This window comes from Propithecus coquereli, unplaced genomic scaffold (genome assembly GCF_000956105.1).
Source record: "Propithecus coquereli isolate 6110/MARCELLA unplaced genomic scaffold, Pcoq_1.0 Scaffold57, whole genome shotgun sequence".
Taxonomy (NCBI): Eukaryota; Metazoa; Chordata; class Mammalia; order Primates; family Indriidae; genus Propithecus; species Propithecus coquereli.
The window spans coordinates 4,243,035-4,257,250 of NW_012151618.1; the positions used below are offsets into that span (position 1 = coordinate 4,243,035).

Sequence of the window (14,216 nt, forward strand, 5' to 3'; positions counted from 1 at the left end):
TGCTGTGAGCTAGGATGACGCCACGGCACTCTAGCCCGGGCAACACAAGGAGACTTTGTCTCAAAAAAAAAAAAAAAATTTAATAATATGTTTAATCAGTGTGTAGTAATTGAACATCAGTATTTAAGTAGGATTGTAACTCCTAGATCATAAATTGCTGGGATCAGTTGTTAGCAGAGGGTACAAAGGAGGAACGAATGGTACAAAAGTTTCTCTAGCCTCATTCTCAAGATCTTTTAAGCTGTCATCTAGTTGGACTCAGAGGTTTGGGCCTTCCCTATTTTCTGTTAGGGAGGGCTAGTGGCCCAGTATTCCAAAGAGAGTTTAAATCCTGAGGTGTTTTTTTGGAGCCTATGAAGACACTACAGTTCTAGGTATTTGTTTTAAGGCAGGGTTGTACCCTCCCCTTTGCAGTGATATTTGATTTCCCATTATTTAGAAATGAGAGTCAGACCAGTGAAACTGATGCTTTACATGGGAATATCATGGGGAAGAAGAATTTAGAGCAGCAGCAGAGTTTCTCCCATTGACACAGAATTTAGTAGTGAACTAACATTTCTCAGAGTTACCCACCAGCTTATATATTATGCAGGATATCCATAAAGTCTGGAACCATATGCAAATATATATAAAGTCATCAAGGACATTTTATGTTTCAGCAAGTAGGTTAGATTATTAATGAAGGGGTCTACAAGATAGAAAAATTTCCTATTCTTCTAAAACCTATCCACTGCCCTCAACCTATAGCTGACCCACCAGGCCACTTTGTGATGTAAAGGAAACCTCCCTGACCCCTGACTCCCCCACCACCACTAATCCCCCCAAAAGCCCTCTGTCCTACCTGGAACTTTACCAGGTAGAGAGTCATTAGGATGTGATCAGTCAGTCATTCATATTCTCATACTGGTTATTTTAAGCACATTTTATAATTTTGAAGCTAGCAGGGGTCAGAGAAGTGAAGTAAATAGACCAAGGTCACAGCATCTTAAAAGCATAGCTACAGCTAAATCCTAGGTCTACTTACAGCCTCGTGCTCTTTCCAGATAGCTTCTCTCTAAACTGCCTAAGGTGTGTGCACAGAAGTAGGGATGGCTTAAAGCTGCACTGTCCACCATGGTAGCCACTAGCTACATGTGGCTGTTGAACACTTGAAATGTAGCTAGTCCAAACTGGAAGGTGCTGTAAGTGTAAAACACATACTGGATGTCAAAGGCCTAGTACAAAAAAATTGTGAAAATATTTTTATAATTTTTTAGTTTGATTAAATAAAATGTCTGAGATATATTGGATTAAACAAAATGAAATTTTGCCTGTACTCAGTTTTAGGTTTTGAGTTTTTCTTTTTTCACTTTTAAATTTGGTTGCTATAAAATTTAAAATTATACATGTGGCCTGTGTTATATTTCTGTTGGCTAGTGCTGGCTTAGAACATGTGACAGGAAAGAGGAAGAGGAGGGGAAACTGAATAAGGTACCACAGTAGGGGCTTTGAAGAGTCAGAAGACAACAAAAGGGTATCTGACTCCTGTAACCTAAGGGAGGAGTCAGGAGCTTACAGAACAGAAGTATAGAATGGTAAGCTGCCAACACAGGTCTTGTGCACAAGGTTTACCTCTTCTCCTCTTGACCCCACCCTCCTGCTTTTTATTTTCCAGAAGCTATGTGCAACTATTATTTAATTATTCTCAGGTCCTTACTACAACCTGGAAAATTATGGTATCTTAAAAGTCGGGAGAGACTGCTAATGACTGGGGTTCAGAACTCCACTTACGGCCTGGCTCAGTGGCTCACACCTATAATCCCAGCACATTGGGAGTCTGAGGCAGGAGGATTGCATGAACCCATGATTTCAAGACCAGCCTGGGCAACATAATGAGACCCCTTTTCTACAAAAAAATAAAATTAGCTGAGCACAGTAGTGCAGATGTGTACTCCCAGCTACCCAGGAGGCTGAGGCAGGAGGATCACTTGAGCCCAGGAGTTTGGAGCTACAGTGAGCTATTATTGCGCCACTGCGCTCCAACCCTGGCTGAGACCCTGTCTCAAAAAAACAAGAAAGAAAGTAGATTTTAGCTCAACACAAAAATAATAGTGAAGTTCTCTCTTTTTTTAGACCGGGTGCAGTGCAGTGGTGCAATCGTAGCTCACTGCAGCCTCCAACTCCTGGGCTCAAGCAATCCTCCTGCATCAGCCTCCCCAGTAGCTGGGACGACAGGCATATGCCACCACACCCAACTAAGTTTTTTATTTTTTTATACAGAGGAGATCTCACTATGTTGCCCAGGCTGGTCTCAAACTCTGGGGCTCAAGTAATCCTCCTGCCTTGGCCTCCCAAAGTGCTGTGATTACAGGTGTGTGCCACCATGCCCGGCCTTTTTTAAATTCAAGATTTCTACATAACAACCCTTCAAAAAGTTTTCTTTATCCAGGCTAAACATCTACAAATTTTTTTTTTTTTTCCCGAGACAGTCGCACTCTCACCCAAGCTAGAGTATGGTGGTGTTGGCCTAGCTCAAAGCAACCTCAAACTCCTGGGCTTAAGCAATCCTCCTGCCTCAGCCTCCCGAGTAGCTGGGACTACAGGTGTGCATCACCATGCCCAGCTAATTTTTTCTATTTTTAGTAGAGACGGGGTCTCACTCTTGCTCAGGCTGGTCTCAAACTCCTGACCTCAAGTAATCCTCCTGCCTTGGCTTCCCAGAGTGCTAGGATTACAAGCATGAGCCACCGCACCCGGCCATCTCCAGTTCTTAACCTCATAATCATAGATAGTGTCTGATATCTTGTAATTTATTATTAAATAATATCCATCTTAAAATGTGGATCTCCAAACTGAACGCAATACTGAAGGCTAGGGTAACTAGTTCAGAATATAGTGGGACCATTAACTTCATAAGAACTATACATCTCTCAGAGCAAGGATTCTATTAGCTTTTTACTACTTACGTCACACTGTTGGCTCATAGTAAGTTTGTGGCCAAATTGACTTTTCATATGAACTGCTTTCAGGGGGCCTGGGAAGTGAGGATGAAGCTTATAGCTCCCTATGCAAAGTAAACAGAAGGTATGTACATAGGTGCCTTTTACCGTATTTTACAGGGCACAATTTAAGTGGAATTAAGTATAGTCTACCTTTAATTTTCAGATTTAAGCATTTATATATTAACAAAGAAAAGGAACATAAAGCTAAAGTGTTAGAAGCCACTGACAATTGAAAATAAACCAACTCTATTTATAACATAAACTTAATAAAGTTTGATTCAACAAAAATACCAATTCACAAATTTTTAGAAACGTATCTTTTGAACAAACCAAGATTAAATTGTGCTCTAGCATCAAGTGTTATTTTGTTAGTGATAACTATGACGCTTTTTTTTTTAATTTAAAGAGGTTTATTCTGGAGCAAAATGTGTGTGACTGGCCCAGAGCACATGGCCTCAAGAGGTCCTGAGAAAATGTGCCGCAATGACACATTTTTTTTTAATTCTCAGAGATGCTAATACATGGTATTAGCATTTCCAACTATAATTTAGTTGTAATGCATTTAGTTTTTAATTGCTTTTACTTTTACTCTCAAAATTTACTCTTTAATGTCCTCTGAATACTATTTTCTATAATTGTAGGATACTTGTGCTCTTTTTTAAAAAAAGTAATTTGTTATTTTATTATCTATATTGAAGAGTAGGGAAACAATGTAACTTAGTAGTTAAGAGCACAGGCTTTAGTGTCAGGTAGACTTGGGTTTTGAATCCTGGCTTCTACAATAACTAGCTGTGCAGCCTTGTGAAACTTAACCTCTCTGTGCCTCAGTTTCCTCATCTATTAAACAATACCTACCTCAGAAGATTGTTAGGACTGAATGAGCTGATATATATAAAGTACTTAGTATGATATGTAGTACACAGTACTGTAAATGTTTGATTTAAAAAAAACCTATTGTTGCTAATGAAAGTATACTTCTAAAATAGAATCCTAACACAATGGTTTGCTATTTAAATTAAAATTAGTGTTGATTTCATGTTTTATATATTATATATTTGTTATATATGTTTTACATATATGTTATATATATATTTAAAACAGAATGGTAAAACCACCTCAAGGATTTATTTCCATGAGAAATTAATGAAATTTTGAAGAAAAAGATATATTTTTGCAGAAGAATATTAATAGCATAATACCTTGTCTACTTTTGTACTAAAAATGGCTTTCAATTCATAGTTGGATGAGCATGTTGATTTTTATATGGTAATTCAGTGTAAACCAACAGATGTTTTTAACATCCTCCTCTTCTTCTTTTTAACTAATGAAGATTTGGATTCCTAGACTTGCCCAAGCACTTCTATCTGCTGTAGCAGACATTCGGCTTTACTCATTAATGAAGCAACTAGAAAATCAGGAAGTGGCAAGATGGGTGGTAAGTCCAAAACACTTTAGAAACTGTATGCCAGTTATTTCATTCCTATGGGCATAAAGCATGTGGAAACATTGATTCCCAAAAAAGTTTTAGAAGATAATTCATACAACTTTATAGGGGTACTTCCATAGTTAATAACAGCAAAATGCAAGTGGCACATACCATATCTCTCCTTCTGAATAAGACCTAGGTGGTGGAAGCCACTGATGCTCTCAAATGCTATGAAAGGCTAAACCCTGGGAGACAGCCTTTGGAAGCCCCTTCACTCCTCAAAGCTGTCCTTGCCTCACTTTTCATAGAATTCCGTAGGAATAGTTCTAAATCACTGCCTACCTCACAAAGCATCTCAGCTATTTACCACCCTTGTCTATTCCCCTAGCTATCTGAGGTGTAGCCTGAGAAATCCATTGCATGGAAACACTCTTTTACTTCTGGCTGGAATGTTTGAAATAGTTGGACTCATGTAAGGGAGAGTGTGGTGTAGAAGTCTATCTTTTGTCATTTGGCTTATTTCAAGGTGGAGAGATAGATTCCTGACATCTCCCATTCTTAAATGGATATTCTCATTTAAACCATATCCTGATGAGGGATTAGATTCTCTAGGACTATTGTTACTTCACTCAGCTCTTTCCAAAATTAAATAAGCTTATATGAGCCAGTTTAGAAATCTTACTACCTGTTGAATATTGTTTCCATTGGAAAATACATTCCAAACGTAAGTAACCAATTTACCAACACATTTCTGCAAAATAATTTATTAATAAATTGGAGAAAGGACAAATATTGTATTCTTCTGCATTAAAAAGAAAGAAAGATTGAGTTAAGTCCTTAAAGATTGATTAAGTCCTTGCTAATTGATTCAGGGATAAAGTTAGCCTCTTTGTGATTTTATTTTATTATTTTTGAGACAGGGTCTTCCTCTGTCGCCTGGGCTAGAGTGCAGTAGCGTCGTCATAGCTCACTGCAACTTCAAACTCCTGGGCTCAAGCAACCCTCCTGCTTAAGCCTCTCGAGTAGCTGGGACTACAGGTGTGCGATGACACCCAGATAATTTTTCTACTTTGAGTAGAGACGGGGTCTCGCTCTCACTGGTCTCAAACTCCTGAGCTCAAGCAGTCCTCCTGCCTCGGCCTCCCAGAGTGCTAGGATTACAGGCGTGAGCCACCATGTCTGTCATGTGCTTTTATTTTATGTACCTTGCTGAAGGTTTAACATGAAATGGTAGGCAAAGGTCACAAAGACTTTGAAATCCTTCTTCCGGCCAGGTGTGGTGACTCACGCCTCTAATCCCAGCACTTTGGAAGGCCATGGTGGGAGGACTGCTTGAGCCCCTGAGTTCAAGACCAGCTGGGCAACATAGTGAGACCCTGTCTCTACAAAAAATAAAAAAAATTAGCTGAGTGTGGTGGGAGGAGCCTGTAGTCCCAGTTACTCGGGAGTATGAGGCAGGATTGCTTGAGCAAAGGAGTATGAGGCTACAGTGAGCTATGATCTCCCCACTGCACTCCAGCCTAGATGATAGAGCAAGGCTCTGTCTCTAACAGAAAAAAAAACTTAAAAAAGAAATCCTTCCTCCAAAGATGGAACACTAGGTTCTTCTACTTTAGGAAAAATCTTTAACTTCATGAAAATTGGAAATATTTTCTCAAGGCTATATTTGAAGAGATAGGAAGCTATTAATAGTACCACCTGTTTAATACCCTTGGCCCAACCAATAAGTTCCTTTTAAGACATTTGTTTTATAGACTTAATGATGCTCTGTTTGCATGTTCTTCCAAAAACTGTTTTATTAATTTAGTCCATATCCAAATTAAAATTTAACAATGTCTCCTGGCCTTTTTTTCCCCCTCTCTCCTGTTTTTTCTTAATTTTTTCATCAAGGAGTAGGGTAACATCCCAAACCAAAGTCAATAAAAACAGTCACAATATTCATGTCGGTACTATCAGACAGTTTGAGGAATACTAATTAGGAGAATCTATTTATGAATTTCAATCCTCTGTAAATTCTACCATCAAAGAATTTGTGTTTTATGTCTTTCATTAATGGAGAATGGGATTTAAATCAAATGCAATGCCGTAAAAATGCACCTGAAAGTATAAACTTCTTAACATTAAATAAATACAGATCTGATATTATCATAGACCCATGTTTGATGTAACTTCTTAAAAAACATTGTTTGGGCATGTTTACTTACTTTTAACATCATTTAACTTCTGATGTGGTTTTTTCAATATTTAGACTTGCTTGCTGTTTTCCATAGAAGACAGTACATACTAAGCTTTTCCATTTTCTATTTCACACGTTTAACTCATAATTGTTCTTAGTTTTTTTGCCAGTTGTGCTCTTGGTTTACATGGTATTGCTGTACCAGAACCCTTACAAACACCATGGAAACTGTTCTCACTACAATTGCTCTTTTCTACTATCCTTTGGAAGGTTCAAAGTCTATGAACAGGTGAGAAATATTATTGTTAATAATTATGTACAAAACTCTAAGACATGCTTTTGAAAAATCTTAAATATCAGTATATTGTAATGTCCAGTAGACCTACTACTGTTCATGAGAGTCAGGAGAATCACAAATTTTCAGTTGATATATTATAGCAAAATAAGATAATACTCAAACTGGATAATTAAGGATAGTTTAATAAAAGAAATGTTCATAAAGGTATATAAAATATTTAGGAAAGTCAATAAGGAAATACCCCGTAGTATCCCACGGCTAATCATAGTAGGAAGTCTCTATTATCTTTAAGCCCCAAGGAGCAAGGAGACGAAATGGTTACTAGAGCCTATACAGAGCTATAACGAAAAGGGAGGGCTCCAACAGAAGGCAGGCACATCCAGTTTTTAGCAATAGCAAAGAGACAGCCACAGGTATAAGTAATCCTAATTTGACTCACCTTCTGCCTTCCAATTAGACAAAACCAATCAAAAGCCAGAAAGCAAAGTAGTCCATCGATGTAGTCCATGTAGGGCAGCCTCCCTGCATATAGAACAGGTAAAGGATGGTGGAAGGGCAAATTGAAAATATTTGGACCTGATTTGGCTTCATATAAACCGGGGAAACAAATATCAAGCAAAGGGAACATGAGCAAAGGCACAGAGCCATGAAAGGGCTCCAGTATATTTAGGGTAGATTGTCCACAGTGGCTAGAGTGTGGTAGGATGCACAGAAGAAGAGAAGAATAAGGAATGAGGCTGGAATGGAACTTTGCTCTTCTCCAGAATTTGGATTTTATTCTGTAGTTTGCAGGGAACCATTGGAGGCTTTGGAGAAGCATGACATAATCAAATCTGATTTTGACAGAATTCTGTTGTAGTAGCAGTATTTAAGATTATACTAAAAAGAAAAAAGCCAGAATTGAGGAGTCTAGTTAAAATGCTAGTATCCATTCTTCCTACATAAAAGGTTGTCGGGAGGATCAAATCAAATAAGATCATTTCTGCCTTAGACTCTTAACTGCAAGAAAAAGCATTCTCTCAAGTTACCTATATGATGAGGACATTATTATGAGGCTAAAAAATGGGCATCTCAGCCTTGTGGCCAGGCCTGGGAGAAATCTCAACCATGCAAATGAATTGCAGCGTTATACAGAATCCAAGGCAGTTTGGGGAATGGGCTGTTCTGCTGTGCTTTTATAGCCCAAACGGTCTATGAATCTGTTTTACTTTCCCATCCTTTGGGGCTTAGCTGGTCTGTCTACATCCTTTTTTGCTACCAATTGTCCAACTTTCTCTATCTCACATTCAATTTGAGAGAATCTGATTAGGTCTGTTAAATGTCATTGTCCCTTTTTGGACATAAATTTCACACTGGCCAGCCTTAGACCGGATGCCTGGGCCAGGTGCCTCCCTTGATTGAGTCAGGAAGCAAGGGTTATGTGATAGATACAAAAGGACCACTATGTAAGCACTCTTCCCTGTATAAGCACCACAAGTACTATTCCAGACTTAGATATAGAATATCTAAGCATTGATTTCTGTAAAATGAGAATAATAAAACAGCTCTCAAAAGAATTAAATGAGAATCTATGTAAAAGGTATAATATAGGGCCTCTTACAAAGTAAGTGCTCAGTAAGTGTTGATGATAACAATGATTTTTTAAATAAAGGAATATTTCTGGGCATTGCAAAAAAAAAATGAAGATAAGTGATAGGACTTGATTTAAAATGATGACAGTGGAAGTGGGAAGGAAATAAAAGTAGATGCATGGGATAAGAAGTTGCTGTTTAAGATGACAACAAATTTTTAAGACTAAGAAACTAAATGATGCTATTTCCTTATATAGTGTACAATGAACAGGTTTCAAGTTGTGGGGTTTATGTCACATGCTGTGATTTTGAGTGCCAGTATGTGATCTATATAAAAAATACTCAGAAAGGAGTAAGAAATATAAATCTGAAAATCTGGAATAAGGTCAAAACTAGAAATAAACATTTGGGAGTCCTCTATGTAATTTTACCATAGGAGAAGTTGCATTTAGGCTATCTGAAAGTCAAACCAAGCCACAAGTATGTTTTATTTCACTTGTACAGTGTTTTTTTAAAAAGTAAACCACTTGGCTAAGTTTTTTAAATAGGGAGATCTTATACAAAAACCTAGATTTCTGGTTTCTCTTGAAAAACTAGAACTTCTAGTAGTAGAATTTGGGGCTAGGAGTCCTTCATGACAATATCATAATCCCCACCTAGCCTGCCTTTCTCATTTTTATTATTTATCTGGTTTCTGTAGGCATTTGAATTTGTTATCCCTGCTCTTACATCCTCACTAACATTAGGTATTTTTTAATAGTTATTTATTTTTATTAATATTAGTTAATAGTTACATAATGGTACCATATGTTTTACTTTGCTTGCTTTTAATTTTTAGCAGGGCTAAATATTTTTCCACATGATAAGTTACTACCGATAGTCCTTGTGATTAAATTATCAAATCATCTCTTTTGGCCATTTATTGAGAAAAGTCCTATTAGTAAAAATCGACATTTTTATCCATGATGATATAGTTCTCTATAGAATTTTTATCAGTTGTGTGTATATATGTATATGTATACACACACACACACAACTTTTTATCAGTTGTGTATATAAATTAGCTTACTTTCAACACAAAATCATACGTACTCAGAAGACCATCATTGCCTGTTTCTTTAAATGTGATGTTTTTCCTTAGAGAAAGGGTTTGTGTGACATACCTCCTTAGGAGAAACTTTTCATTTTCATTTTTCTATCAAGAAAGTAATTGGCAGAGTTGTGTGGTGAAAAGTTAGTATACTTTTCAGCACACAAGACATTAAGACATATAACTTGAATTCTTGAAACTATTAGAATTAGGATATTAATGCTGGAAAAGACTAGATAGTACCTCTTTTTACAGATAAGAAAAACTAAGATCCAGAAAGTATAAGTAACTGCCAACATTCATACAGCTATTTATACCAAAAGGAAATGCATATTACAGTGTAAATAGTAGATAACTTCAAAATTAATTTCCCACTTGTCTTGATAGCACATTTTCCTTGCTTATAGTGTCAAGTACTCATCCCTGGTGGCACTTGCCTTCATAATTCGTCCCACAGCTATCATTCCATGGATACCTTTGCTCTTCAGACATTTCTGTCAAGAACAGAGAAAGCTTGACCTTATTCTACATCATTTTTTACCTGTAGGGTAAGTATGGCTACAATCCATGTATTAATTTTAGTAACCTATAAATGATAGACTATGAACAAGATTTTACATCTTTCAGTTAATTATTATCTCTTCTTTTTTTGTGTGTGTGACAGTGTCTTACTCTGTCACCCAGGCTGAAGTGCAGTAGCACATCATAGCTCACTGCAGTTCCAAACTCCTGGGCTCAAGTGATCCTCCTGTTTCAGCTTCCTGAGTAGCTAGAACTACAGGCACATACCACTGTGCCTGGCTAATTTTTTCATTTTTTGTAGAGATGAGGTCTCACTACGTTACCCAGGCTAGTCTCAAGCTCCTGGCCTCAATCCATCCTCCCGCCTCAGCCTCCCAAACTGCTGGAACTGCAGTTGTGAACCACCGTGCTGGCCTAATTTTTATATCTTCTAATGTCAGTGAGAACTCTCAGCACAAGGAAATAGAATATTTTCAAATTTCTATTTTACATTATTTATGATCCTGACTAACTATACATACTTTAATTTGCTTAACTGAGAGTATTTGCAATTATTTCTAACTCAGAATGTTCCTATGCTTTATTTTCTAGCTATTTCTCAAATACATTTTAGAGATACTTTATTCTTTTACATTTATACAGGGCTTTATAATTTATAATGTGTTTTCATATATTACCTCATAATTTTCACAATACATGGATCTAGGCAATACATGTGTTTTTATTGGTAGTAAAGGCAACAGGGTGCTTGGAGAAATTAAATGTGTATTAGCCAAAGTCATTAGGCTGATTGCTGTGACAGAACGGGTTTTTAGATCCTAACTACACCGTGAGCTTCCAGGACCACACTTATCCCAAGTATCTGGTAGAATACCCAAAATAATTATTTACTGAAGGGATAAGTGTATTCTGACTCTTAGAACAGTAATCTTTTTAATATATAATCATGCATTGCATAAGGACATTTTGGTTAATGATGGACTGCATATACAATATTGGTCCCATAAGATTATGTTTAAATATGTCTAGATACACAAATACTTATCATTATTTTACAATTGCCTCCAGTGTTCAGCAGTAATGTGCTATGCCTAGGAGCAATAGGCTATACCATCTAGGTTTGTGTAAGTACATTCTATGATGTTTGCACAATAAAGAAATCACCTAATGATGCAGTTCTCAGAACGTATCCCCATCATTAAGTAACACCTTGACTGCACTAGTATTCACTCTGCACAAGTATTTTTTTGGGTAGCAGTTTGAAAGGATAAATTATCTCATGGCTAAGTTGCTACTGTTGTCATTTGTCAGATATATTAACATTGTTTTGAATGTATTAATTCATTTAGCAAATATTTAATCCTACTATATGCCAGGCAGTGTTCTAGATCCTGAAGATACAGCAGTTTAACAAAACAAAGTCCTTGCCTTCATAAAGTTTACATTCAGGTTGGGGGAGACAGACAGCTAAAAACATAAGAGTAAATATATATATATGTCAAGTGATGATAAGCACTATAAGAAAAAATAATGTGGGATAAGGAAGATAGAATACCTAGGGTGAGGAAGCTGTTATTTTTTATAGGGTAATTGGGGAAGATTACCATAAGGCAACATTGAAACCAAAACCTAAAAGAGTTCAGAGAGTGAACCATGTAGATACCTGATGAAAGAATATTCCAGGCAGAGAGATCAGCAAGTACAAAGTGTGTTTGGCATGTTCAAGGAACAGCAAGGAGGCTGTTATGGTTAAAAGAGAGTGAGCTTGGGAAAATATGATGAGATCAGAGAGATAGCAGGGGCCCAGTTCATGCAGGCTTTTACACTGAAGGAGATGAAAAGCTTTTTCAGTCTCATCAGCAATATGATATGGTTTCTTCTTAATAAGCATTTAACCTACTTGGCATCGAGCATTTGATGATGCAGAAGTGAATAACATATATCATCTGCATCCAAAGTTAAAATCTGGGGGGAAAGCAATACAGATGCTCCTTGACATACAATGGGGTTATATGTTTATAAACCTATCATAAATTGAAAATATCTTAAGTTGAAAATGCATTTAGTACACCTAACCTACCAAACATCATAGCATAGCCTAGCCTACCATGAACATGCTCAGAACACCTATATTAGCCTATAGTTGGTCAAATCATCAAACACAGAGCCTATATCATAATAAAGTATTGAATATCTCATGTAATTCATTGAATACTGTATTGAAAATGAAAAACAGAATGGCCATCTGGGTGCCATTATAAAGCTGAAAAATCAAAAGTTGAACCATCGGAGCTATCTATAATTCTTACCAAACGATTTACGATGTTCTAATATGAGTATATAACAAAATGCTGTAGGAGAAGAGAAAATAATGAGTCTAATTCTGCTTGCAGAGGGAATATCAGTAGAAGCCTTATAAAGTGTGTGGTGTTTCAGATAAAATCAAAGGTGAATATGAGTTTGCCAAGCATGAGAATTAGCACGCTTAAAGCTGAAAAGGCCTGAAGGAATCTATTCATGGAGATCAAATGCTTGTCTTGTTTATTTTGAAGGAAAATATAGAAAAAAACAATAAGATAATGCATGTGAAAATACTCTGAAATTGTACAATGTAGAACAAATCACTCATAGTCCTAATGAGTCTTATACTCAAGTCTTGGATGCATAGAGTTGATCCCAGACTTGAACCGTGTAACCACCTTTTACTTAACTGAGCATGTTTTAAAAATAGCCAGTTGCATATCCAAACAGTAGTAGTGCCTCTAAACATAGAGAAAATCTTGAATTACTCTTAAGAAAAATTCTAATGTATATGGACCCATTTTTGTTTACCTTTTACATGATTTTAAGAATTTAGGATATCATTGTCATTTTGTACAATCAAAAATAGTTCAATTGCCTTTCAGCTGCCACATTATCTCACCAATTATTGGCAAGACAGGAATGAAATAGGGGACATCATTATAGGTCTTACTGGCATTAAAGAGATAAAAGGATATTGTAAACAACTGTTTACAATACATCCAATTTCACAAGTTGGATAAAATGGACAAATTTCTAGAAAAATAAAACTGACCAAAACAGACAAAAGAATAGAAAATCTGAATAGTACTATATATTAAAGACATTTAATTTGTAATTAAGACCTTCAAACAAAGAAACATCAGGCTCAGATGGCTTCACTGGTGAATTGTTCCATACATTTAAAAAAGAAGAAACATCAATGCACATGAACTATTACACAGAACAGAAAAAGAACATTTCCAAATTCCTCTAATGAAGACAGCATATCCTTGATACCCAAATCTAGCAAGGACGTTACAAGAAAGGTGAATTATAAACCAATTTCTCTCATAGCTATGAATGTAAAAATCCTAAGCAAATGTTAGCAAATTGAATCCAGTGATATATTAAAAAGGAGACTATATGACACCCAAGATTGGTTTTATTCCAGGAGTTCAAAGTAGGTTTTTCTTTTTTTTTTTTTTTTAAGTGATGGGGTCTTGCTCTGTGGCCCAGGCTGGAGTGCAGTGGCGTGTTCAATCATAGCTCACTGCAGCCTCTAACATCTGGGCTCAAGTGATCCTCCCAACTCAGCCTCCTGAGTCAATGGGATTACAGGCATGAGCCACCGCACTTAGCTAGGTTTAATATTTGAAAATTGATCAGTATAGTTCATGACATTAAAAGAATAAAGGAGAAAAATCACATGACTTTCTCAACAGATACAGAAAAAGCATATGATAAAATTAAAGGCTGGCCAGGCATGGTGGCTAATGCCTGGAATCCTAGCACTCTGGGAGGTCGAGGCAGGAGGATCACTTGAGGTCAGGAGCTCAAGACTAGCCTGAGCAAGAGCAAGACCCCGAATAACCAGGTGTGGTGGTACATGCCTGTAGTCCCGGCTACTCGGGAGGCTGAGGCAGGAGGATCGCTTGGGCCCAAGAGTTCAAGGCTGCAGTGAGCTATGATCACGCCACTGCACTCCAGCCTGGGCAACAGAGCAAGACCCCCATCTCTCAAAAAAAAAAAAAAATACTGTGTGGTACTGGAGAAGGAACACAGAGATCAACAGAATAGAGAGCTCAGAAATAGACCCACATGAGTATGCTTAGCTGATTTTTGACAAAGATTATGTTTTTATAATAATAT

At 36.9% G+C, this 14,216-nt stretch overlaps 1 protein-coding gene across 1 annotated transcript in view; it reads left to right on the forward strand.

Annotated features, from left to right (window-relative positions):
* PIGB (phosphatidylinositol glycan anchor biosynthesis, class B) overlaps positions 1–14,216 on the forward strand; it is a 28,974-nt gene that overhangs the window by 2,833 nt on the left and 11,925 nt on the right. The window contains exons 3-6 of the mRNA XM_012658025.1: positions 1,655–1,715; positions 4,312–4,416; positions 6,742–6,872; positions 9,950–10,090. Coding sequence (XP_012513479.1) covers positions 1,655–1,715; positions 4,312–4,416; positions 6,742–6,872; positions 9,950–10,090 — 438 coding nt within the window. The remainder of the gene's footprint in view (positions 1–1,654; positions 1,716–4,311; positions 4,417–6,741; positions 6,873–9,949; positions 10,091–14,216) is intronic.